Here is a 27,820-nt window from a genome sequence, read left to right as displayed (position 1 = left end):
ACGCCAAAAATGCCATATAAATGATACAAATAACATGGACACAAGCAAAAAGCGCCGAAGTTCGAATGACGAACAAAATTACAAAATTATATTTACGAAACCATGACGTCACGCAGTTCTGATTCCTGTTCTGACATAATATATTTAATTCCGCTATGAATTCATCTTAATATTGGTGTTACTTCTTTATTGTCACCCTACCCATTCCATTGAGGCGTTTTAAAGGCTATTCAAGCACTGCCACTGTTGACATAATAAGGAATTTACCTGGCCGATATCCCATTGATTGCTCGATGTCGTACCGTCATTCTAGCGTCGCGCGTGCGAAAACTGCTTGCCGAATACGGCTTTCTACGCGGTACCGGACTAGCGGCAACTCGAGCACTTGGACCGTTCTTCAGTTGAGACTTGGTTGGTCATCGGTGGTGAGCGCGAAAGAGAAACCGGTGGATACGCGTCAGTGAAACGCAAAATGTCATTGGAAAAGTGCGAAATCGAAATCGACTGATACGTAGTGAAAACGAAGACGACTTTTACCATGAAGCTCCTGGACGTTTACCTCTTGGTTGTGACCTTGAGCATATCGGGTGAGTGGGAGAGGTGTGACGATTGTTTGGGTGACTAATAATTGCATTACAAGAGGTTTTCTGAACCAATAACGAAGTACGATGTGGTAACAGCAATATTAAGTTGCCCAACAATGTGTTTCCTATAAATATCATGAAATATGAACTGAAATCGATCACCAACTATCATATGGTTCTGTGATCACTGATGATCATTGTTCAATATCTTACTGCAAACCTGGTGCTTTTGAACAACTTTTTATAGTATTTACAACTATATATATTTTACTTCGAACAACGGGTGATGATTGAGTGATCAATATATATATATATATATATATATATATATATATATATATATATATATATATATAATATATATAATATATATAATAATATATAATATATAATATATATAATATATAATAATATATAATATATATATATATATATATATATATATATATATATATATACATATGCTCTGCGCAGTGTTATGCCTGGAGTGATTTCACTAATTTTAAAATTGAATTGTTCTACTACAATTCGATCATCATCCTAAACAAAAAGGACAAAAGAACATGAAAATGATTAAAAATCGAAAGTGTGCACAACTATAGGTAAAAGTGTAAAATGTATAAAAGTGTGAACATTATATAGCTCCCGAATAACGATTAAAGTCTGAAATATATGTATTTTAACGTGAGAAGAACGAAAGTCCTTTTTAAATTGCTGTACGATCGATCGTAGAAATCCATTCATTTAAAATGCAGTAACCATTATATAACTTAAAAACTAAAAGTTGCATAAAAATTACTATACTACCATTCAATTCTACGTCAAATTCCTTATAACCCCTGCAATTTTTATTAACCTGTCATTGTTTGAACAGACATTATAACAAAAAGTTTGAAAATGTCAAAAAATCGCAAATTTTCACGACTAAATATATGGAAAAATTAGCAACTTTGGCCTGAAAATAACGAAAATCCAGTTTAAATTGCTGTGGACTTTGTACTTTTTAAGATATGTGATCTAAATTGAAATTTGCAATTTTTTAAAAAATACCCTTTTCAAACTATATTTTAAAAACTAAAAGTTGCATAAAAATTATTATACTACCATTCGATTCTACGTAAAATTATTTATAATTCCTGCAATTTTCATTAACCTGTGATTACTTGGATAGAAATGATAACAAAAAGTTTGAAAATCGCAAAAAATCCCAAATTTTCACGACTGTATATATGGAAAAATTAGCAAAATTTTCTTGGTCTCGGATAAAGATGAAAACCTCAAAACATACGCACTTTGGCCTGAAAATAACGAAAATCCAGTTTAAATTGCTGTGGACTTTGTACTTTTTAAGATATGTGATCTAAACTGAAATTTAATTTTTTTTAAATACTCTTTCCAATGTATATCTTAAAAATTAAAAGTTGCATAAAAATTATTATACTACCATTCGACTCTACGTAAAATTCGTATTGGATTATCATCTAATATGGCCAATAGCATGCGATTTAGCTGAAAAGCAGTTTCGTTTTTTTGACTTTTCTTGGATCGCCAACAACATAGACAGGTTTTATGGGCATATAATGTGCATGTTGCACAAAATATGGACCAAGAGGTCATTGTTAGTAGTAGATACTATTTCCCTGGTGAGATATATAGATAATATAGCCTTAGAATTAGAAAAATAAGGACTATTTTCAATTTGGACTCCAAATATTTAACACCAATACCATAAATATTGTTATATAACATTGCACCAGGTTGCTATCTAACATTAATCGAATAATTAGAGCTATTAAGGTATAAACGTTTTCGTTCTGACACAGTTCTGTTGACTACACACACGAATCAGTGAAAGTTAATCACGTAATAACGTTTTTACCACTGAAATTACCATTTTCATGAATCAACGAAGATTGCAGCGAGTTTAAATAAAAGAATAAAGAAACGGGACCATTTAAAATTCCTGTCAAGGTCGAGAGCCGACACAATCGAGAGTAATTTGGCTCTCGGCTGCCGATAGGTGACCCTAACATTAACTTTAAACCCGTGCAAAAACTCCCCGCGGTTTCCGCAACGATCGTATTCCCGACCTCCGATCGCCTCCCCTATTAGCGTTCGACCACTTCCCAGAACTGTTAAGTGACGGTTGGGATCAATCGAAGAGGAAGAATGCGTGTACCTGAACGGTGGAGTCTTTTCTGGGGGTTTCGGTCACATCAATGAAAAGCAACGGTTTTTTTCCTACCAGATCACGCGACAATGAACTGATATCGACGTTCTCTTCCGCAATTCTGGTTTCGATTGGGTGGAACTAACTGGCTAGCTTTGGGCGTGCGATTTCGTTCATATCGTAGCATTCCATCTGTTATTACCTCGATTAAAATGCATATATATTGCTCTATGACAGTTACTAACTTCAACAATGGAAGCTCATGCTGACAGTGCAAAATCCATCAAAATATTGTTGGAGATTGTTGCAAATAGACACGATAACAGTAACAATCACCCAAAATAATTTATCAAGTACTCTCTTGTATTTTTGTCAGCGATATATATTAGCAAAAATGCCAGGTATATGCCAGGTAGGCGACTGTCAAACAACCTAACCTAACTGTCAATTGATGATTTGGACATTTCTCTACACTAAATTACAAGAATTATAAAAAATCGGATGGTAATAGAACAACTTTTGTATATTTGTTAATTTTTTTATCAAACAACGGAAAGTGTATTTTCAAAAATAAACGAATCCTTATTAGTTTTCTTTATTTTCATCCCAAAATACATTTCGAAAATGTATAAATAATGCTCTATGGCCATAGTTCTAACCGTTACTAACTTCAACAATGGAATCTCAAGCTGACTTGATGTAAAACCCATCAAAATATTGTTAGAGATGCTTAAATAGACATGATGACAGCAGCACTCACGAAAATTATATATCAACCTAACCTAACTGTTAATTGATAGTTTTAATATTTCTCTATAGAAAAAAAAATAAATAATCTTACGTAGAATCAAATATATATAAAATAATTATTTCTATACATCTCTTAGTTTTTAAGTTATACAGTGAAAATTTTCAATAAGGGAATGAATTTTTGTTTATGTCAAATATCTTAAAAGTTGTCAAATTAAAGATAATTTACGCCATATTTTTGTATTTCCATGTATTTTTCCTGAAAATTTGTGGGTTTTTGTCATATTTGTGTTAAAAGAAAATTATTTGAACACACCAGGGTATAAGATGTCTGGAGATACAAAAAAGCTAAAATCGACATGAAGTAAAAAATATGTTCTTTATTTTCAGTTTTAGAATCATCAGGTTCCTTAGTTTTTCGAAGTTATGTGTCCGAAAACGGTCTACACGGTACCATAACATTTACCAAAAAAGGAGAAGAAGTTGTGATCAATACCGACCTTCAACCGACTTTGGAATATCCAAACACCGTATGGGCTTGGTATATCACCGAATTTCCCGTAGATTACTCGCTAATTGAAGACCGGTAAGAGTCATTACCAATAAATATCTTACTACACACTATTTATGTGTAAACAGTTTCCACGATTATTAATAATACACACAAAAACCGTGTTTTCATGAAAATATATCAAAATACGGTTATGACAGCACAGTTATTAATCAAATTAACACAATAAACAAAAGTTACAAAGTTGTCAAATCAATTTTTGATACTTATTATATAAAAACTAATTTTTATTTTGTAATAATAATATATTACTTAAAATTCATTAATCAAAACTAATAAAATATGATCTAACCTAAGTTATAAATGTCAAAAACTGACAAACGATTGTCAGTTTTTACACAGTTAACTATAATTTCGTGTCATTTTTATTTTAGATGTTCTGGAGAAAGATTAGGCAAGAATCTAATGACCCTGGATGATTTATTCGGTTATTTGGTGATACCGGATAATCAAACCAGCGAGTTCAGCAGTAAATCGTTGACAATAAGCGGCGAGAATGGCATCTACGGCAAATCCATTCTCCTGCAGGAAGTGGAGACGAACCGGAGGGTCTGTGGCTCCATAAACATCGTCGACAAGAGCCAGGAGAAAGTGGCTGTGGCTCGATTCAACTCCCCCGTGGCGGGGAACATATATTTCCGGTGGTTCTCCACCAACGACAACCACAGCGAGATGCTGGTCACCACCGACCTGTATCACTCCCACAAGAAGGAGAAATATGAGAAATACCTGACGTCCACCGAGCACCACTGGAAGATCTACGTCACGGACATCTTCGACCTGACGGACAGGTCCGAGGTCAACTGCAACATCCTGCAGCTGGTTTTCGACCCACAAAACCGGGGATCCGGACAAGCTATGGGAGACATAGACGTTCGTCTGGGAAAGGTGAAGGTATCCACTAACTATAACAGGAACAAATTCAAGATATTGTACAGAGACAGTGACTTAATGCTGTTGCCCAGCGATATAACGGGGCCCCAGAGACGTCTGTACGTGGTAATATTCGAGAAGAAGCACGACGACGTCTTTCTGGCGTGCGCAAAGATACGTTACGATCATCCAGTGCATTCTAGGTGAGTTTCGAGTATAGGCAACTCAACAAACACGATCGTTTTTTGTTATTTTATTATTTTAGGGTGATCATACAGTCCGGCGGAATAAAAGGCGATGTTCGTCTGACGCAGCACAACAGGTTCGAGCCTACGTTCCTCAACTTTAACTTGAGCACGGCGAGAGGTGATCTAGAGACACGTATTGTGTTCAGTTCCACAGTGGCAGGGTAAAAATTTGTCTTGTTTTCGAATTCATAGACTGCATTATCTGTTGGTTTATTTGTTATAACTTTACTGACGCTAAATATGCCAAATAGAGACCAATGACATCACCATCCTTCTGCTACTACATGTGGACCTCACGGAACCCCAAATCTGATAGTTTTTTGATCGAAATATTGTCGTTAATGTCTAATAAAACCAACAAATAGTCCGTGAAATTAACTTAGAGGGCGCTGAGCATTGTATTTTATATCCACAGGTATAAGATACATGAACTTCCAATCAAACCGGCCAAGACAGTGGGGGGTCAAAACGAGAACGCCTGCCTGACCACCAAGTTTGTTTACAATCCGAGAAAAACTGATATGGGGAGCGTTCCCCCTAACGGTGAGCGATGTGCGATACTCCTTCAGAACAGCCTAGATAACTTTTTGTTGGTTGCAGGATACGGTACCCAAGACCAATACCCCCTTGGAGACATTTCCGGCAAGCTCCTGAACAGAAACAACGCCTCCGTTCTGGTACCAGGCAGCCAAGAACTGAACGGTACCTTCTGGGATGTGTTTTTGCCGTTACAGGGTCCGCACTCCATCATCCATCGCTCCTTTATCATCTACAAGTACGTTCTCATGATCCCGATGATACCCTGTAGTTAATGTGTTGTTTTCGCAGGAATACTCAGTATCCCACTACAGAAATAGTCGCAGAACCGTGGATATGTGGTAGCATAAGTTTATACGAGGCAAACTTCAAGTATCAACAGCAAATCTTCACCGCTCAGGTTGTTTTCCGGTATCCAACCGTTGGTAGACTGATTATGAGACAAGTAGGTACAGACACGTCTTATAACGTGAGTTTTAACACTACTTCATCTTATTGTAGGTTAAGGACGAGCCCTGGACAGATACCACAGTCCTCATTGAGTATCTAGTCCATGCTGATGGCGCTCAGTTGAATAATTCCGCAGAGCACCGATGGGCAATTCACGAATCTCCACCAGGCAAGGACTTTTACGACTGGCAGAATCGATGCCTTAGCGCAGGCAATATTTACAATCCCTATAAGGTACCCCCCATCATTTATGTACCATATATGTTATCATAAAACAACCATTATATATTTAAGATTGATTACGACAATACTTCAAACATAGAACAGTGTAATTTGGACTCTATCGGTCTCTGTAGAGTTGGGGATCTGTCCAAGAGACAAGGCACTCTGGATATCTCGGGAAAAATAGCTGATAGTGATCGAATTTCTCGGAAACTCTGGACAGATCCGCTGTTACCCCTAACAGGGCCCCATAGCATCCTGGGTAAAAGTTTTGTGCTGTACGATGACCATGGTCCGAAGGCTAGAGGAGAGAGACTGGCTTGTTCTAAGTGAGATTGATTATTGAGATCACTAGATCGGGTGTTTACATAATTTTATTGTAGAATCGGTGGTGTATACAAGAGAAAAGCTGTGGCCAGAGACTGGTTCGCGAATAGTGGAGTTTTAACAGTGAAGGGGAAAATAGAATTCTTCCAACAAACGGAGTACGATATAACTAATGTGGAGGTTGCTTTCGATGGGCTTCAGGACGCCAGTGGTTATCATGTCCATGTGGTATAATGATTCTCAAATGACTCCCATGAATTTGTGTTAATAATTCTGTTTTCAGACTCCCGTGGAGGAAAATCTTCAATTTCCGTGCGAGGAAACCACCTTATACGGTCACTGGAACCCTTTAAACGTCGACCCGACGTCCTCTCCAACGAGATATCAGGGTACCACGGATCAGTACGAAATGGGCGACCTCAGCGGGAAATTCGGTAACTTGGAGAACGCGACGACCTACAAGAACTTCTACAACGACACTATGTTGCCACTGTTTGGACCTAGGAGCATCTTGGCTCGCTCTATTATCATCCACAAGAAGGTACTACAAAATATAAAGTGTATTAACAATTTTGTTTCTATCTATACTGGTCCTTGACCAAGAAAAACCTCTTACTGGCATTCTTCTAAGCTAAATGTTGGGTGCTGTTGAGAGAAATTAACCATACAGTAACTTTATTTCTTTGTTCTTGAACACTGAGTGTATCCAATATCAATTTTGTATATTTTTTAGGTGGGTAATAAGAGATGGGTTTGTTCAACGATCGAGCGAGGCTACAGTCCCTCGGAAGCGCGGGAAATTCGAGCAATAGCCTCCTTTCATCATCCGCAAGGCTATGCCTATGGTTACATGAAGATGGTAGGGATGGTGAACAGTGGCTGAATATGCCTCTTTTATAACACGTTATTTCCAGAAACAACTTATCTACACTGACGGCAGCAGCAGCGACACCACTGTAGAGGTGAAGTTGAGATATCCCGGCAAGAACGACAGGAACATCGTAAGTAGTCGAAGCATGTGAAAGCAAACAGGAAAAAAATTCTGTAATTTTTATTTAAAAGACTAGGGATCATAACTGGGCCATCTACGTGAATCCAGTAGGCGTGGATGCCGCGGTTAAAACCCAAAACACCCGTTGTGTTGCGGGAGGATACGTGTGGAATCCTTACTTCACCCAACTAGCCGACCCTCTCAACGTAAAACTTTCATTTATTAATGATTCCGCACTAGATTCTTATAATAAACTTGCAGGACGAACTCTACCGCCAGGAATGTGGCCCGGAAAATCCCCTCCGATGCTACGTGGGCGACCTATCCGCCAGACTCGGTACCATCGACATAGGCTTGAAACGAAAAGTTTTCGTGGACTCCAATTTCCCCCTGGAGGGAGACGTAACGGCGGTGGGTAGGTCCATAGTCATCCTCAGCCCCAACAGGCGAGGCGAGAGATATGCCTGCGCTAACATAGAACCCGATTACGACATCATTAAATACGCCAACATCGAAAAACCGCCTCGATTTGTAGTGTAAGATTGTTTTCTCCCCCTTTTTTTCCCTCTGTATATGCATCAGATATCTTGCAGAGCTCAATTCATCGAAGACATCCGTGAGGTCATGGGAATCCCTGAATGGTTTTTGACGGTAGACTCAAGACAGACCAAGACCCTTCACAACAACGCTTGCGTTCAGATTCTGTTACACTTCAAGGGCCCCATAGCCAGCCGATTGGAACAGGATTTCAACCGGCTGCTCAGCATAGGACGCCTGGAAAGTCCCAGCCTGTACATACCGGGCTACATCAAGGAGAAGCGCAAGAAGAAGATATCGTACAAATTGTGCGGGGTCAGGGACCCCAACGAGAAAAGTATGCCCCGCGTAAACATCGATAACGTACGTAAATTAACGATAATTTCACGTTTCGCAGGTTCCAGACGGACGACCTTCCTGTTCGGATCGTCCGCGACCAAAAGTTACCCAACCCTGACTGATTTCACGTTAGTTCTATCCGTTGTACTTAGTAGCGTAAGATATTTATTTTTGTAAATCGTACCGTGGTCGCTGAAGCGATCGTACCCTGTATATATCTTGTTGTGGTTGTGAAATAAACGATAAAAAATACTCTCGTTTTATTTTTGCCGGAATATTTATCTTGAAAATCATTTAAAACGTCTGTTAACACGATATTCGAAGGTATAAGCAACGTGTATAATGAGTTGCCTGTAGTACGGCTCCTTCTTGGAAGTTAACTAAAATTGAAAACACAAAAGTCAATACACCGTCGAACCGTTCGACCCTCTCTCTCGCCCGTCGTCGGTCAGACCGAGACGGAACATAACCCCGCCACTAACGATCCCATGAACAAAAGACGTTCGACATTTGTCCGCTGTTGACATTTCGGATGTTTGGTTCACAGTTGATGTACCATATTTTTGTCGTGCCAGCCGTGGTCCGTAACGATCAGTGGTATAAATAGGGTTTGTGACTGATATGTGATGATATTTATAGTGCGGACTATCTAATCTTATCGGTTTTATCGTGGCTGTTGGTGAATCCCCCGGAATATAAGTGTAAGTGTGTATTGTAGCGTTTATCCTTGCTCCGATTTTTCGCTGGGTGTCCTTTCCGAGAGAAAACCTTGCATTACTCATCGTCCACTCTATTTTCTCCGTGAAATCAGCACATTATTGAGATGCGTTATTATGACTAACATGTCATCTCTTTGTGTTAATTATTGATGGTATTTTTAGAGTGGACGTCGTTCAGACCAGTCAGTCGTTTAACGCTATCGACAGTCATCTGACAATTATTTAATTAATCGCGTTTGTTGGTTTTGTTATTGTTGAATTAACCTAGAAACCGACTCTAATAATAGGATTGTTGTTCTGAACCGCTGACCACGCACAAAAACAAACCGGACAATAACAATTTAATCAATTAAAATGCAAATAAAAAATCGATAGGCTATTTTAAGAGCGGCTATGTTGTTTTGGGAACAGGGACGGTTTTCCCTCGATGTTTCCATGGCAATGCGAGATTTTTAATTGCTTTCCGTTCGGTGCGCCAGTAATTCGATATGTTTTCTCACCTTTGTGATTAGTATCGACCCCGGATTTTTTCTCTCGTACCTGGGCCTCGTTTGTCCGAGAACACAAAGACTTCACTGTGACAATGCGAGGCATGTCGTCCTCGTCGTGGTGGACCGAGACGCGTTAAGATAAGGCCGAAAGTAAACCGTGGAGAACGTGATGGCCGGAATCGTGACCATAGGTCAGCGGGCGATTGTTGCCCTCTGCGCTCTTCGCCCCTCCGCAGACCGTAGAGGGTTTCGAAAAAGCATAAGATGGGTTTTGTCTCGCTCTGGAGCCCGGGGTAGCGGAAAATTGCGGGGAGATTAGAACGGGTCTTTGATTCTCAGATGAGAGATGTCGTAGGGGTTGGGATATATTATAGTCTATTCAAAGTAACAGTGAACTCACGTTTTCTCGATTTATGACGTCAAAACGGTGTAATGTCGCATTTAATACCATCATGTTATAAATAAAAATAATAATAATATAATATAAAAAAATAGTGTAACAAAAATGTTATAAAATATAATTTACTTTAACAATATAGTACGTCTAATGTATATATTATCGAAGGACTTAAACTACGGTTAATTAAACAGCCACAATTGTTTGTAGGTGAGAGTTATTTTATTATATTTACATAGTATCCCCTGGAGGCTCAATCCACCTAATTACTAATTGTACATCCAAGTAATATATTTTATTTTCATTGGGGAACATATTTGCCTTGTTATTTTTAGTTCTTGTTTCCTTCATTGCTGTGTTTTCTTGTCAAATCATTCTGATATCACTGCATTTCTCCTTAGTTTTGTTCTATTACTACTTATGTACATTTTTCTTGATAAAGTTAGTTTTAATTACTGCATTTCCCTAATGCATTTGCCATATCTGCACAACAGTTAGTATTCATTATCTCCGTGTACATTTCAACCAAATGCTTACACACACATATGTAGGCACATAAATCTTTCACACTTTACAATAAGCAATGATAGGGAGGAAGACGTTACACTCTGTAGCCATATTAATCACCCATCTGATCATCTGATTAGGCCTATTTCTAAAAAAATAAATTACATAAAACAATTAAACAAACAACTTAATTTATGCTTTGCAAGACAATCTTTAAATACAGCCTTTGTCGACCACTTGTTGGGATCCTTTTGTTGGATTCCTGCTTCTAGAATGAAGAACAATATATCTGCGATGAATTATTGAAAAAATAACATGATTTACAAAACCTAATCAAATGTTATTCTAACTTTTACCTTTTTTAATCAAATTTTCTTTATTTATTCTTTTTATTAGCGTCTTAATTTTAAAATCAATGTCTGGAAGTTGCATTGGACTTCTTCGTGGGTTATCTTTATACTATTTAAATCCTATGTTTCCTGGCAGTGTTTGACGTGATGACTTATCTCCCTCAAAGAGCTGCATATCCTAGTTTTCTATGAATACTTTCCATACTAATAGTTTGTTTTTGTGAAGGTATCAAACAGCACTGTATCTCTTCTTCACTGGAATAAAATCAGAAGGAAAATATTATCTGGTATTAAAACGAATTTAAAAACTGTGATAGGTAATTAACGTTGGTAACTATCGACTGAAAACAGTCGAAACAGTCGATAGTCGCAAAACAGTCGATATTCAAAAAAATAGCGACTGAAAATAGTAATTACTATTTTCAGTCAAATGCACGGTTCGTATCGTATTCATTTCTAAAATTGCCAATCTTTTATTGATGACATTTAATAGACAATTTTGTCATTTTTTCTCCATTCTCTTGTCAGTTTCTTATTAACCATATAATTAAAGGCATCGTTGGGATATCTTTCACCAGATAACTCGGTAATCATTATTTCAATGGGTTTTAAAAAGTTGAACACATTCTGTTAAGATAGTCCATTCGTTAACAAATAAAAACTCTGGTGCTCTTCTTAATAGCCAACAAAATATGACAGTAGAGTTTTCCTATCAGAAAATGTATTTATTACAAATATTTAATATACTTTATTCACCTCTTTATCGTTAATATTTTTAAAAGAAATTTAACAACTGCTACTGTAAAAAATTCTTCAAATATTTTGGATCTATGCAATTTCTGAAATCCTTGGAACCTAATTTTAGTTTTCAAGATTATAGGAAAAAAGTTTCGACAAACAAGAGGCTTGTACAAAAATCGTGAAAGTTTATCAAAAAAGTATTACCTATTGTACCAGTCCAAAGTATTACCTATTATGCCAGTCAAAAGTATCTTACTATTTATCATTTACAATTTAATTTTTTTGCCCTCGAAAGCTAGCGTTCCAAAATGCTGCTATATTAATTTACAATATATAGTTATATACATATAAATCTATATAAGCATACATTTGGCGCATTACTTTCAAGGTCGCGGCTAGGACGGAAGGCCAGAACGTTAAAAATCAGTCGAATGAACTAGTAGAACCGAAAATAGTAACTAAAAGTAAACGACTGAAACAATCGATAGTAAAAAGTAGTCAATTACTGAACAGTCGATTTCAGTCGATTGTTCCCAACACTATAGGTAATATATTAAATATCATAATGGCATGAGTTCATTGCTACTTTGGATAGACTATATTCTTTTTCAGCGTTTACATGCTGGTGAGTCGGATGAACGGTTGTTTTGTTGCAGGAACATGGCTCAGACCACCACCATCGAGACGGTTACAATCAGGCGACCATTAAAGGTGAGTTATTTTTTAGGTTTGAACGTTTTTTATTCGTAATTAATTCGTGATAAAGTTTTAATAATACAGGATAAAGTTTTATATCTCCTTATTCTAAATATTTAAGAACTAGTTCATTCTAATGAGTAGCTCGATTAGCACTTGATAAAGATCTAAATGGATGTAGGATGTAGGAGACGTGACATTTTGATTTCATTAAGTCCTATTTGGTCTTGTTAGTAAATGGGTTTTAAATAGTGTCATTTCCGGTCATTTATTATCCGAATTTAAGATTTATCTTCAGTATTTATGGTTGATGATATCGATTTAAAAAAAACGAGAAATAGATCATTCAGTTTAGTTCAAAAATATTCTCTAATAAGGTAGAATTAGTGGATAAAATAGCAGGAATGCATGTCATGAGTTTCCGGACATTGTTTTATTTACTGATTTGAATGTTGAAATCATTACCCACCACAAATTTATTGATTTTAATTATAAATAACATATAAAAATTCATACAGGAATCAGCAATTCGATTCATCGATTATAACAACCGGTCCTGCGAAAATGGCGAAGGAGCGGTTCCTTCGCCATTTCGTTCTGTTTTTCGAAAACGGTACAATTCCTCTAAGATCGACGTCGATTTTTTTGTTTCGCACCAAAATCGAATAAGCCAGGCTCTGTTTATCGTATAGCCGAACCCATATAACCGTCGTTTAACGTTAGGGACTCATATATCAATCAGCGGACCTCTTTATAAGACGCCGTTGACGCGTCACGGTAATTTCTGGTCTGGGGACCGGGATTGTGTGAAAATACCAGCGTTGCCTGCATTGTGTGAAGCCTGGGAAGTGTGATAATTACCAGTAGGTGTTGAAACACTCGAATGGTTCGATTCTTTAAAAACGATCAGCTCGGTTTTGCCTTAATAGCTTTGTCATTAAGTGTTTCGCCATATTTTTTTGTCAGTTATACTGTAAATAGTTTCTCGGGAATAGGAAACGAGAAGGAAAAGATCCTCCGCCATTTTAACGACTTTATCACAGTCCGTATTTATTAAAATTGATCCTCTAATTTATAAAAATATTGCTTTTCTTTGTAAACCGTTGCTTTCTTGAAAAAATATAGACAATAGAACAATTATAATGTTAAATGGGAGCAACGAAAGTAAATTGATTAGAAAAAGTAACTGTGTTTTATTAATAACTGTCTGAAACTGTTATATAAATCACGCTTTTTAAAAAAAAGTTTACGGTATATTATATTCGTAAATAAAAATCGACCCATAGCTGTTAAAACTAAAGATATTATTTTGTTTGCGTTTTAGTGATATTTTTTGGGTGGACAAGATGACGTCAGCTAGTTTCTCTATGTTAATTAATCGTGTACATTTAATTGTTATGGAGTTTCGACATTGTATTAGTTTATTTACCTTTATTTGCGTAACGGCAACGTTGAAATTTAAAAACGAATAATAGGTGGTTCCGAGAGGGAATTTACGATATGTTTAAGAATATTAGAGTTGGTGAAAGTCGAGAAAGAATGAGTTTATATCAAATAGAGCTTTCCATAGATTGATACTATTATTTTGTTCAACAACTGTGGTTTGAATCTAGTTTTCGAACAGTGTGCTAATTTTATCTTATCCATTTTTTATTGCTTTTCATTAGTATTTGTAAAAATAATTTGCTAATGTTCAATTTTTCAAGGTTTAAATATAGAAACAACCAAAACTCACCAAACAACCGAAAATTTCTAACATAAAATCCTACGCTATCGATTTTATAAAGGTATTTTTATTTTTAATTGAAGCTACACATAAACTCACGTCAATCACTTTAATTGCATCTACTGAGTTAATTATTTCTCTCTCTCTCGTAATATAGTCTCGTCTCCTCTTGCTTCGAAACGCAGCCTTTTCTCAGAAATTGTATGTCGTGTTTTAAATGTAAAAAAATATTAGCTACTAATATAACATTATAGGATAGAAGACATAATTAGGCCTCGTTTTTTTTTAAATGTTAGGATGGTCATTAGTTAAACTGACATCCGAACAATCGCCACATCATTCCAAGGAAAGGGTCCTTTAAACTAACCTGATCTAACGCTACTGAACTATTTCCTTACTAATGTGTAACAGTTAATGCTTTTAAAGTTAATGAAAATCAGGAATCACTCATTAAGATCTCGAATAATCCGTAAGGCAGAAAATGTTCCTGTTGACAATTACAAAATGTTATACATCAACAGTATCCAACATTTTTTTTACGGATATGTAAGTTGACTCTGTAGTTCACTTAAGACTTTTGTTCTCCATTTCTGGTTGCACGAACTGAACTGATCCCCTGTCTGTTCCGCTTGGGTGACAGTGTATAGCACTGGTTTCCTGGATTTTGGTAGGCATTGCATGTCTTTTGGGTCGAAATTCTTTGGATGTTCTTTGATCTCTGTTGGCTCCTGTATTCATTCTTATGTGAAGTAATTTTTACATGTTGAGTACTGTCCTACGTCACCCGGAACACAGACCCGCTGAAGCATCAGAAATAGCTTGCTAATAATAAATTATTATTACTACTTATCTTAACACAATTTTGTAACAATAAAATTAACCTAAAACTTACTTCCTTATCACAACAACATAATACGTGGCTATGAAATATGTCAAGTTAGTTTAGAATAAATGCCTAAGTGCATTGTTTTATTATCCAAATTAGAATAATATCAGATATTTACAAGTCTAACATCGATATTTTATTTCTTCTTCAATACACTTGAGGAGGGGGGGGGGAGGGGGGGCGTTTTGGTTCGCGAAAACGACAGTGATCCGAACTGAGCCTGCCGAGACAAAAAAAAACAAGCGACGCCGTCTTAACCAGCACTTTGGGCGCGTTATCGGAAAGCCATCCATCCATCCATCTATCCATCCTTCCGTCACTCTGAATTGTCATTTCCTGAGCTCGCGTCCTAAACGAGACAGGCGATCCCCGTCGTCCGCTCAACCCCCCGCCCCCCGTCGTTCGAAACACATTTCGCAAATCGGGTTTTATCGATGCACACGCATCCCCCCCCCCAACCGTTCCGTCCCTTCGCGACTAAAATAAACCCCAACTGCGGAAAAAGGTTCAAGGCGAACCCGCGGTGTTGGCGGAGGCCTGGGGCGGGGAGTTAGAGGGGGAGACCGCTTGTCGGATAGGAATTGTAGTGACAGGTTGACGTGGCCGGGGGAGTCGCGTTTTATTCGGGACGCGTGGGAGGGGAAGGAGGTCGTCGAGAAATTAGGACGAGGTTTTAGCGTTTTTTTGTCGCGTATATTCGGGGCCGGTTCGCCACGGCGTTTCCTTTTCATCCGCTGGTGGTTATTGTCGGATACAAAACGGGAAAAGTCGATTGGACCTATATGTTGTGGCTGATCGTGTATTTAGTCTATTCAAATTAGCACTGAACCTACGTCACCTCAATTTATGACGTCAAAACGGTGCGATAAACTTTGACATCTTACGCATTTTAGTATATTCTAGCTTCGATATATAACAACATTCTAATATAGATATAATAATGGAACAAAAATGTTATAAAATATTATTTATTTTAACATTACAGTACATTTATTGTATACTAGCGACCCGCCCCGGCTTCGCACGGGTGCAATGCTGATACTAAATTAAATACACTACAGAAAAAATATGAACGCTGTATATAAAAACATAGCGGCCCGCTCCGACTTTGCACGGGCATAAAATATATATGCCTATGTCACTCAATGAAAACATGATTAAAATCGATCCAGTATTTTTGGTTCATTCATTATTGCCCTTGGCCTGCACGCATTAAATTTGGAGTAAAACAATTCCTCTTCCCCTATACTTACTATGAAGATTTCCTGCTATCTTTGGAATATCTAAATTCATACAATTTTTATTACATTACACATTTTTAAACGCAAATTTTAAATTTGTAATATCTCCGAAAATATTTGTTTAATTTACATGCTGTAAGGAACCATATTTATCTATATTAATTGCACACTGTATTTAAGGTACTTAATTCGATAAGGATTAATGCCGTATTGCTTAAAATAGCTTCGTAAATAAGCCATTTTCTCACGTAAAAAGTAAACAATAAAAATGGTTAATGTGGGTTATCCCTAAAAGATAAACATATACCATCGCGGACTTTTTTGTAGACCTTTTTATGGTGTACAATACTGTAGTACATTAATTTGATCTAACTCGTAGGGTTAGGCAGCGTTTTTGCTAATTGCTAAATAAGCCTAAAAAAATAGGTTAATTTACGACATCACATTAGAAACCTCTAAAATTAAAATGTTGCCTTAGTATATTATGCATGTATTATACATATAAACCTTCCTCTTGAATCACTCTATCTATTGAAAAAAAACCGCATCAAAATCCGTTGCGTAGTTTTAAAGATTTAAGCGCACATAGGGATATAGGGACAGAAAAGGCGACTTTGTTTTATACTATGTAGTGATGATATTATCGAAGGACTTATATATATATATAGCTTTTTTGTTTTATTTGTAGTATAATTGTAAATAACAATACATTGTACATAGCAGAATTTTGCAATTCTATTTTTCAAGATTATTTATTCATGTAATAAGATAAAAAGAACAACATTTTGATTGATAAATAGAAGAATAATTTTGTTTATATGTTTATTCGGGATCATTATTCCATTTCTTTTTTCACACTGCCACTTAAAATTATTTAAAATTAACTGTACAGCATAGAGAATCAAACAATTATATCCATCCTTTCCTCTTTCAAAATTAGTACGGGAAGGGATTCGTACATTTCCATCTGCTATCACGAATAGAAAATATTGAAGTGTGAATTTGACTGAAATAGTAATTACTATTGTCGGTAGTTATTTTTTCTGCTGCTTCCACTATTTTCAGTCGATAGTTCTCAACGGTAGTCGGGTTTTTCTTCCTCGACATTGTGTAGTTCTTGAAAATATCGTTATTCCACGACTCGGACTCTAAGGACGAGGATAACGCCTCCGAGCTCCATTTCTCCGAAATCTAAGCAGAAATCCGTGACGGTCGGCTATCGGTGCCCTTCGCTGACGGATGCGATTCCGCGCGTCTCGAACATCTGGCCGGCAGGGTGGCGTAAGAGGACGGCCGACACCGTCGACGGGGGCACAGCTGCACGGAGATCGACGAAGACGAAACCATTTTTTTCCTCCTCTTCCCGTTTCCTTTCTTCTTGTCTTATACCTGCGCGGCTCCAAATAAAACGGCAGGTGGGATATTGCCGGATCGAAAGGCGCGCGGACCACGTCTTTCAATCTCGGCCGCCGGGGGAGGGGTGTCATAAATAACCAGGTGTACACGTCGAGGATTCGGCCGAGGAGAAGAGAAACGTCGGGCGTGCTGTGTTGTGTTTTTTATTTCGGTTATCAGGATTTTTTGGGCTTTATTGAAAAATTTTTTTTGCCCCTCAAAAAATTACGCGACACAACTTTAGCACACCATACATTTAGCAGTTTACACCACACATTCAGATATTACGATTAAAGACAACCAGTGATGATATTCCTGTATCCATTACAATGAGACCACTACTGTTTATTTATTGGTTCTAACTGGGTGTATCCCCCTCAATTTTTCACAATTTCAATCAGTCTCTTAGGTAGCGTTTCGTATTAATTGGTTTTTTATAACATAATCTCGATCTACTTATCTTGGATAGCATTTGTTACTTGTTCATCATCGTTAAATTGTTTACCATTTGAGTACGCAGCAGGTGCTAGTACTGGCCACCTAGCCGAGCTAAATACATGTGATAATTGAGGATGGACACGTGATATTTGCGGTAAAACTATGTGAATGATTTGATTAATGGTTTATTCGAGTGAATGATGTTAATTGATTGTTGATTTGGATCAAAACCTTACGAAATCTTAATCCAACAATAATTGACCGAATATCAGAAACTTGGCTACTCTATCGTTACAATCCTGGTCGAGACTGTCCCGTGTTTTATTGCCAAAAATCCCTTCTCGTGACCCTTGGGTTTTCCTAGAATATCCAAGCTCTATCTGGAAGGGCTATAAAGGCAGGATAAGAGGTCCGATACTAAGGAAGGCGAGTCTGATAAAAGGTTGAGCATACGCCTATACGTCATCCATATAAGCTGAATTGTATAGATGTTGCAATAAACATGTTTCATTTTTGACTGTTGCGGTTTTGTTAACTTTTCTCAACGATTAAAACAAACAACACTTAACTATTATCTTTCTAATAATATCTATATACCTGAGAATGCTCAATGTAGTTGATTTGTTTAAAAAAAACACAGGTATTTGCTCGTATAAAATATTGCTAAGAATATTTGTTAAATCTTGTGTATAATCTGAAGATTAAATAGAACAGCCGATACATTACTTGCAATTACATTGAACAGTATCAAAACTGCAGTGTGGACAATGTCATCGTTTACCAGGATAAATCTAAGCTGAAATAAAAGATAGAAATCATTGGGTAGGTATACTGGCTAGTGCTTGATTTTTGTGGTTGAAATCACTTTATTTTAATCCACTGTACAGCTGATAAAGGACTGTTCTGGACCAGAAACAGTCCTAAGTTGTCTCGATTCAAACGTAGAGTTCAACCGCGATCTTATACATCGCAAAAGAGAAATCATCGTTCGCTCGAAGCCGGAACGACGGGATTTAAACGTAATTACTTACCACGGGCCACGGGACGAAGGCTCCGGAACGGAGCTTTAAGCTCTCAACACTATCTATCTCGTCGATCGGTATAAAACCACCCCCTCATCCCCGGATCTCCCCTTATCGTTCCTCGGAGACGTCGTCTGGCCTTCCGCTCCCCCGTCCCCGAGGTCCGGGGAACATGGAAATGGCCACGGGACCGTCGCGCACAAAAACCTCTTCTCGACGGCGGCAAGATAATCAGGAAACATATGCAATAAAAGGCGGCCGGATTGTTCCACGGGCCGGGGTCCGAAGACGGATGATGGCAAAAAGCGGAAAACGGCCACGCCGTGAGATAAAACGGGAAAAAATGTAACGGACTGGAGGGGTGGAGGCGACGGCGACGTCATTCTCGCAAAGATTTTATTACAATGGCGGGATTACTGTCGAGGATCTTTTGATCTCTCGCTTTGATGGTATCGGCACGGGATTTTTTATGTCCTCGGCGTCTTCATATCTCTCGCGTCCTGTTCATGAAGCTCAATTAAATCGAGATTAAAACGGGCTCTTTAACGAGCGGGGTTTTGTTTACTCTTTCCGTATCCCCCGATCGTTGGGAGGCTATCAACAGTGGAGGAAATAAGACTGTTATTATTAAGCGTCCTCTCTATTATTAAGAGATGCCCTAAGTACCATTATGACGCTTAACGACTCATACAAACCGTATTTTATATGTTTTAATAGAGCATATTAAAATGGAAAGAACTTGGAACTGGAATACAAAAAAAATTATCAGTTATTTGGACGAACATCTAAATTATCCGTACATAATAAGTCCTGGGAAGTATTGTAGATGCACCCAGAATATCCCGATAACTGAGTTGATTAAACTAAACTTGATATGGAAGTACTTGACGTGTTTCTAAAATTAGGGCTGTTGGGCACTGAAAACAATATCGAAATTTTGTAAGAAAAATTAAAAATAGTGAAATATTAGTCTAAATTTCTTTTTTCTTCTAAATCTCTTAAAGAATAGTAATATATGGCATCCCCACCTCAAGTACGTTGGATATCACGGGTAGCAATGAATATAAGTCCTGAAAACTTGCGGCTAATTATGTCAAAAGATCTCGAAAAATTCCTGGGAAGTATTGTAGATGCACCCGGAACATCTCCATAACTGAATTCATTAAACTAAACTTGATATGGAAGTACTTGACGTGTTTCTCAAATTAGTGCTGTTGGCCACTGAAAAAAATATCGAAATTTTGTAAGAAAAATTAAAAATAGTGAAATATTAGTCTAAATTTCTTTTTTCTTCTAAATCTCTTAAAGAATAGTAATATATGGCATCCCCACCTCAAGTACGTTGTATATCACGGGTAGCAATGAATATGAGTCCTGAAAACTTGCGGCTAATTATGTCAAAAGATCTCGAAAATATTTCTATTTTAAGGACATCCATTGTTAGATCGTCTTGCAGTGACTCCTATGAAGGTAAAAATTTATAGTCGGCTATATTCTTAGATATAGTACAAGCCTTCGATAAGGTATGGCATAATGGTCTTGTTCGTAAGCTACAGAAAATGATACGGAAGCAACACACTGAACTGTTAAAATCACACAAACAAGAAGAAACCTACTCTACAATAAAAGAAGCTAAAGCAGATGTACCACAAGGAAGTGTATTGGTGCCAATTCTTACTCTACACATGGGATATAACACAAATGAGGATACTACAGGACTGATTACTTACACCGAAATCTTCAGATACCGACTGTCGCCCATGAAATCAATATAATTGCAAGAAAACATGATAAGAGATCCCATTCTCATGTCAATATCAAAGCAATACAACTCTTGGATAACACCAGAACAGGACAAAGACTCAAATGAATCAAAACTATTTTATCTTGTGCGTTATTCCGGCCGCGTAACGGCCATAGGAGGCGCGGAGGCATGCCCCGGAATCGATCAGCGAAAACCTAGCAAAGCGCCGTCGCCACCGCCACTCTAAACCATACCCGACTGTTTATTCCTTCAGGATTTCGATGAATTTCATAATTCCACGTCGTAATTTTTCCCCCCGTATCATACTGTACGAGATCAATCGACCATTGCCATCCCCCCGAATATATCGTCTCGTCTGACGTTTTACGGGTGTTTTACGACCACGAGATTGGCTTAAAGTTGGATATCCGTTTCGAGGCGGACAGGTCACCGGCTTCGATATTTTTTTTCCGATATAATTCGTCAATTTTAAGGGAAAACAACCGCGGAACTGAATTTTTCTTCTCATGCCATTGGGACATTGATCTGAGATTCTAATAATCTGAAGAGTCTGTGCTCTGTGTTGATATGGATAGTTGGAAAGTGCCTTTACCTTTTTAGAAACATTGATTCTATACTTTCTGGTCTACTGTTGAAGGAATAGTTTGATCAACAATGGATCAGAGAATTTGCATTACATTTTATATAAAAATGAATGATAATTGGTCGAAAAAAGTCTTCAGTAGCAGTCAACAAGATCTACAAATGGACTAAAGATCGGAAATCTGTTTATATCACTTATCTTAAAAACTATAAACTCTCAAACAACTTAACATAGATTTTTATTTATTTCGGTCCAAAATACATATATTTTAGAAATTTCATTCATCTCTATCCGAGAGCTAAAATATTTTGGCACTTTTTCCATGTATGTAGTCGTGAAAATTTAGGATTTTTGGCCATTTCAAATTTGTTACTGTCATTTTTACTCAGATAATCACAGGATAATGGAAATTACAGAATTTATAAAGAATTTTGCGCCGATTCGAATGGTGGTATAATTATTTTTATACAACGTCTTGGTTTTAAGTTATATAATGATAAATGCATTTTCAAAAAATTAGTTTATTTGAGTTTATGCCATATATCTCAAAAATTACAAACTCTAGAGCAATTTAATGTGGATTTTCGTATTTTTCACACCAAAATACGTATATGTGGAGAGTTTTATTGTTTTCTGAGAGCTAAAATATTTTGGCACTTTTTCCATGTATATAGTCGTGAAAATTTAGGATTTTTGACAATTTTCAAATTTGTTACTGTCATTTTTACTCAGATAATCACAGGTTAATGGAAATTACAGAATTTGTAAAGAATTTTGCGCCGATTCGAATGGTGGTATAATTATTTTTATACAACGTCTTGCTTTTATGTTATATAATGAAAAACGCATTTTCAAAAAATTAGTGTATTTGAGTTTATGTCACATATCTCAAAAACTACAAACTCTAGGGCAATTTAATGTGGATTTTCGTATTTTTCACACCAAAATACGTATATTTGGAGAGTTTTATTGATTTCTGAGAGCTAAAATATTTTGGCACTTTTTCCATGTATATAGTCGTAAAAATTTAGGATTTTTAGCCATTTTCAAATTTGTTACTGTTATTTTTACTCAGATAATCACAGGTTAATGGAAATTACAGAATTTGTAAAGAATTTTGCGCCGATTCGAATGGTGGTATAATTATTTTTATACAACTTTTTGGTTTTAAGTTATATAATGAATAATGCATTTTCAAAAAATTAGTGTATTTGAGTTTATGTCACAATATCTCAAAAACTACAAACTCTAGTGCAATTTAATGTGGATTTTCATATTTTTCACACCAAAATACGTATATTTGGAGAGTTTTATTGTTTTCTGAGAACTAAAATATTTTGGCACTTTTTCCATGTATATAATCGTAAAAATTTAGGATTTTTAGCCATTTTCAAATTTGTTACTGTTATTTTTACTCAGATAATCACAGGTTAATGGAAATTACAGAATTTATAGAGAATTTTGCGCCGATTCGAATGGTGGTATAATTATTTTTATACAACTTTTTGGTTTTAAGTTATATAATGAATAATGCATTTTCAAAAAATTAGTGTATTTGAGTTTATGTCACAATATCTCAAAAACTACAAACTCTAGTGCAATTTAATGTGGATTTTCGTATTTTTCACACCAAAATGCGTATATTTGGAGAGTTTTATTGTTTTCTGAGAGCTAAAATATTTTGGCACTTTTTCCATGTATATAGTCGTAAAAATTTAGGATTTTTAGCCATTTTCAAATTTGTTACTGTTATTTTTACTCAGATAATCACAGGTTAATGGAAATTACAGAATTTATAAAGAATTTTGCGCCGATTCGAATGGTGGTATGATTATTTTTATACAACTTTTTGGTTTTAAGTTATATAATGAAAAATGCATTTTCAAAAAATTGTTGTATTTGAGTTTATGTCACATATCTCAAAAACTGCAAACTCTAGTGCAATTTAATGTGGATTTTCGTATTTTTCACACCAAAATACGTATATTTGGAGAGTTTTATTGTTTTCTGAGAGCTAAAATATTTTGGCACTTTTTCCATGTATATAGTCTTGAAAATTTAGGATTTTTGGCCATTTTCAAATTTGTTACTGTTATTTTTACTCAGATAATCACAGGTTAATGGAAATTACAGAATTTATAGAGAATTTTGCGCCGATTCGAATGGTGGTATAATTATTTTTATACAACTTTTTGGTTTTAAGTTATATAGTGAATAATGCATTTTCAAAAAATTAGTGTATTTGAGTTTATGTCACAATATCTCAAAAACTACAAACTCTAGTGCAATTTAATGTGGATTTTCATATTTTTCACACCAAAATACGTATATTTGGAGAGTTTTATTGTTTTCTGAGAACTAAAATATTTTGGCACTTTTTCCATGTATATAGTCGTAAAAATTTAGGATTTTTAGCCATTTTCAAATTTGTTACTGTTATTTTTACTCAGATAATCACAGGTTAATGGAAATTACAGAATTTATAGAGAATTTTGCGCCGATTCGAATGGTGGTATAATTATTTTTATACAACTTCTTGGTTTTAAGTTATATAATGAAAAACGCATTTTCAAAAAATTAGTGTATTTGAATTTATGTCACATATCTCAAAAACTACAAACTCTAGGGCAATTTAATGTGGATTTTCATATTTTTCACACCAAAATACGTATATTTGGAGAGTTTTATTGTTTTCTGAGAGCTAAAATATTTTGGCACTTTTTCCATGTATATAGTCTTGAAAATTTAGGATTTTTGGCCATTTTCAAATTTGTTACTGTTATTTTTACTCAGATAATCACAGGTTAATGGAAATTACAGAATTTATAGAGAATTTTGCGCCGATTCGAATGGTGGTATAATTATTTTTATACAACTTTTTGGTTTTAAGTTATATAGTGAATAATGCATTTTCAAAAAATTAGTGTATTTGAGTTTATGTCACAATATCTCAAAAACTACAAACTCTAGTGCAATTTAATGTGGATTTTCATATTTTTCACACCAAAATACGTATATTTGGAGAGTTTTATTGTTTTCTGAGAACTAAAATATTTTGGCACTTTTTCCATGTATATAGTCGTAAAAATTTAGGATTTTTAGCCATTTTCAAATTTGTTACTGTTATTTTTACTCAGATAATCACAGGTTAATGGAAATTACAGAATTTATAGAGAATTTTGCGCCGATTCGAATGGTGGTATAATTATTTTTATACAACTTCTTGGTTTTAAGTTATATAATGAAAAACGCATTTTCAAAAAATTAGTGTATTTGAATTTATGTCACATATCTCAAAAACTACAAACTCTAGGGCAATTTAATGTGGATTTTCATATTTTTCACACCAAAATACGTATATTTGGAGAGTTTTATTGTTTTCTGAGAACTAAAATATTTTGGCACTTTTTCCATGTTCCAAATTTGTCCAAATTTAGGATTTTTAGCCATTTTCAAATTTGTTACTGTTATTTTTACTCAGATAATCACAGGTTAATGGAAATTACAGAATTTATAGAGAATTTTGCGCCGATTCGAATGGTGGTATAATTATTTTTATACAACTTTTTGGTTTTAAGTTATATAATGAATAATGCATTTTCTAAAAATTAGTGTATTTGAGTTTATGTCACAATATCTCAAAAACTACAAACTCTAGTGCAATTTAATGTGGATTTTCGTATTTTTCACACCAAAATGCGTATATTTGGAGAGTTTTATTGTTTTCTGAGAGCTAAAATATTTTGGCACTTTTTCCATGTATATAGTCGTAAAAATTTAGGATTTTTAGCCATTTTCAAATTTGTTACTGTTATTTTTACTCAGATAATCACAGGTTAATGGAAATTACAGAATTTATAAAGAATTTTGCGCCGATTCGAATGGTGGTATGATTATTTTTATACAACTTTTTGGTTTTAAGTTATATAGTGAAAAATGCATTTTCAAAAAATTGTTGTATTTGAGTTTATGTCACATATCTCAAAAACTGCAAACTCTAGTGCAATTTAATGTGGATTTTCGTATTTTTCACACCAAATTACGTATATTTGGAGAGTTTTATTGTTTTCTGAGAGCTAAAATATTTTGGCACTTTTTCAATGTATATAGTCGTAAAAATTTAGGATTTTTAGCCATTTTCAAATTTGTTACTGTTATTTTTACTCAGATAATCACAGGTTAATGGAAATTACAGAATTTATAGAGAATTTTGCGTTGATTCGAATGGTGGTATAATTATTTTTATACAACTTTTTGGTTTTAAGTTATATAATGAATAATGCATTTTCAAAAAATTAGTGTATTTGAGTTTATGTCACAATATCTCAAAAACTACAAACTCTAGTGCAATTTAATGTGGATTTTCGTATTTTTCACACCAAAATACGTATATTTGGAGAGTTTTATTGTTTTCTGAGAGCTAAAATATTTTGGCACTTTTTCCATGTATATAGTCTTGAAAATTTAGGATTTTTGGCCATTTTCAAATTTGTTACTGTTATTTTTACTCAGATAATCACAGGTTAATGGAAATTACAGAATTTATAGAGAATTTTGCGCCGATTCGAATGGTGGTATAATTATTTTTATACAACTTTTTGGTTTTAAGTTATATAGTGAATAATGCATTTTCAAAAAATTAGTGTATTTGAGTTTATGTCACAATATCTCAAAAACTACAAACTCTAGTGCAATTTAATGTGGATTTTCATATTTTTCACACCAAAATACGTATATTTGGAGAGTTTTATTGTTTTCTGAGAACTAAAATATTTTGGCACTTTTTCCATGTATATAGTCGTAAAAATTTAGGATTTTTAGCCATTTTCAAATTTGTTACTGTTATTTTTACTCAGATAATCACAGGTTAATGGAAATTACAGAATTTATAGAGAATTTTGCGCCGATTCGAATGGTGGTATAATTATTTTTATACAACTTCTTGGTTTTAAGTTATATAATGAAAAACGCATTTTCAAAAAATTAGTGTATTTGAATTTATGTCACATATCTCAAAAACTACAAACTCTAGGGCAATTTAATGTGGATTTTCATATTTTTCACACCAAAATACGTATATTTGGAGAGTTTTATTGTTTTCTGAGAGCTAAAATATTTTGGCACTTTTTCCATGTATATAGTCTTGAAAATTTAGGATTTTTGGCCATTTTCAAATTTGTTACTGTTATTTTTACTCAGATAATCACAGGTTAATGGAAATTACAGAATTTATAGAGAATTTTGCGCCGATTCGAATGGTGGTATAATTATTTTTATACAACTTTTTGGTTTTAAGTTATATAGTGAATAATGCATTTTCAAAAAATTAGTGTATTTGAGTTTATGTCACAATATCTCAAAAACTACAAACTCTAGTGCAATTTAATGTGGATTTTCATATTTTTCACACCAAAATACGTATATTTGGAGAGTTTTATTGTTTTCTGAGAACTAAAATATTTTGGCACTTTTTCCATGTATATAGTCGTAAAAATTTAGGATTTTTAGCCATTTTCAAATTTGTTACTGTTATTTTTACTCAGATAATCACAGGTTAATGGAAATTACAGAATTTATAGAGAATTTTGCGCCGATTCGAATGGTGGTATAATTATTTTTATACAACTTCTTGGTTTTAAGTTATATAATGAAAAACGCATTTTCAAAAAATTAGTGTATTTGAATTTATGTCACATATCTCAAAAACTACAAACTCTAGGGCAATTTAATGTGGATTTTCATATTTTTCACACCAAAATACGTATATTTGGAGAGTTTTATTGTTTTCTGAGAACTAAAATATTTTGGCACTTTTTCCATGTTCCAAATTTGTCCAAATTTAGGATTTTTAGCCATTTTCAAATTTGTTACTGTTATTTTTACTCAGATAATCACAGGTTAATGGAAATTACAGAATTTATAGAGAATTTTGCGCCGATTCGAATGGTGGTATAATTATTTTTATACAACTTTTTGGTTTTAAGTTATATAATGAATAATGCATTTTCAAAAAATTAGTGTATTTGAGTTTATGTCACAATATCTCAAAAACTACAAACTCTAGTGCAATTTAATGTGGATTTTCGTATTTTTCACACCAAAATGCGTATATTTGGAGAGTTTTATTGTTTTCTGAGAGCTAAAATATTTTGGCACTTTTTCCATGTATATAGTCGTAAAAATTTAGGATTTTTAGCCATTTTCAAATTTGTTACTGTTATTTTTACTCAGATAATCACAGGTTAATGGAAATTACAGAATTTA

At 35.0% G+C, this 27,820-nt stretch overlaps 2 protein-coding genes across 2 annotated transcripts in view; both read left to right on the top strand.

The window, feature by feature from the left end:
* Nucleotides 1-360: 360 nt before the first annotated feature.
* Nucleotides 361-8,851, top strand: Rsod (superoxide dismutase family protein Rsod). Its single transcript, XM_076410427.1, has 17 exons — nt 361-587; nt 3,895-4,090; nt 4,450-5,151; nt 5,214-5,357; nt 5,612-5,739; nt 5,797-5,971; nt 6,025-6,178; nt 6,235-6,417; nt 6,478-6,734; nt 6,789-6,960; nt 7,016-7,273; nt 7,466-7,591; nt 7,647-7,733; nt 7,795-7,929; nt 7,985-8,259; nt 8,317-8,597; nt 8,658-8,851. The coding sequence occupies exons 1-17, from the start codon at nt 539-541 to the stop codon at nt 8,774-8,776; spliced, it is 3,441 nt and encodes a 1,146-aa protein (XP_076266542.1). The 5' UTR covers nt 361-538; the 3' UTR covers nt 8,777-8,851.
* A 267-nt stretch (nt 8,852-9,118) lies between these two features.
* The window catches only part of LOC143200107 (transmembrane protein 47), a 99,573-nt gene continuing 80,871 nt past the window's right edge, over nt 9,119-27,820 (top strand). The window contains exons 1-2 of the mRNA XM_076410429.1: nt 9,119-9,300; nt 12,461-12,515. Of these exons, the coding sequence (XP_076266544.1) occupies nt 12,465-12,515 (51 nt within the window). The 5' untranslated portion in view covers nt 9,119-9,300; nt 12,461-12,464. The remainder of the gene's footprint in view (nt 9,301-12,460; nt 12,516-27,820) is intronic.

Source organism: Rhynchophorus ferrugineus, unplaced genomic scaffold (assembly GCF_030347505.1).
Source record: "Rhynchophorus ferrugineus isolate W39M unplaced genomic scaffold, kcgeb_rfMv2 rfM7, whole genome shotgun sequence".
Lineage (NCBI taxonomy): Eukaryota > Metazoa > Arthropoda > Insecta > Coleoptera > Curculionidae > Rhynchophorus > Rhynchophorus ferrugineus.
This window is presented reverse-complemented; position numbering and strand designations above follow the sequence as displayed.

Bases quoted from the DNA above. Each gene is read 5' to 3' on its own strand.
- Rsod (XM_076410427.1), top strand. From the start codon at position 539: ATGAAGCTCCTGGACGTTTACCTCTTGGTTGTGACCTTGAGCATATCG. The intron at 5,152-5,213 runs GTGAGTTTCGAG...TTATTATTTTAG, and splicing joins GATCATCCAGTGCATTCTAG to GGTGATCATACAGTCCGGCG. The intron at 8,598-8,657 runs GTATGCCCCGCG...CACGTTTCGCAG, and splicing joins CAGGGACCCCAACGAGAAAA to GTTCCAGACGGACGACCTTC.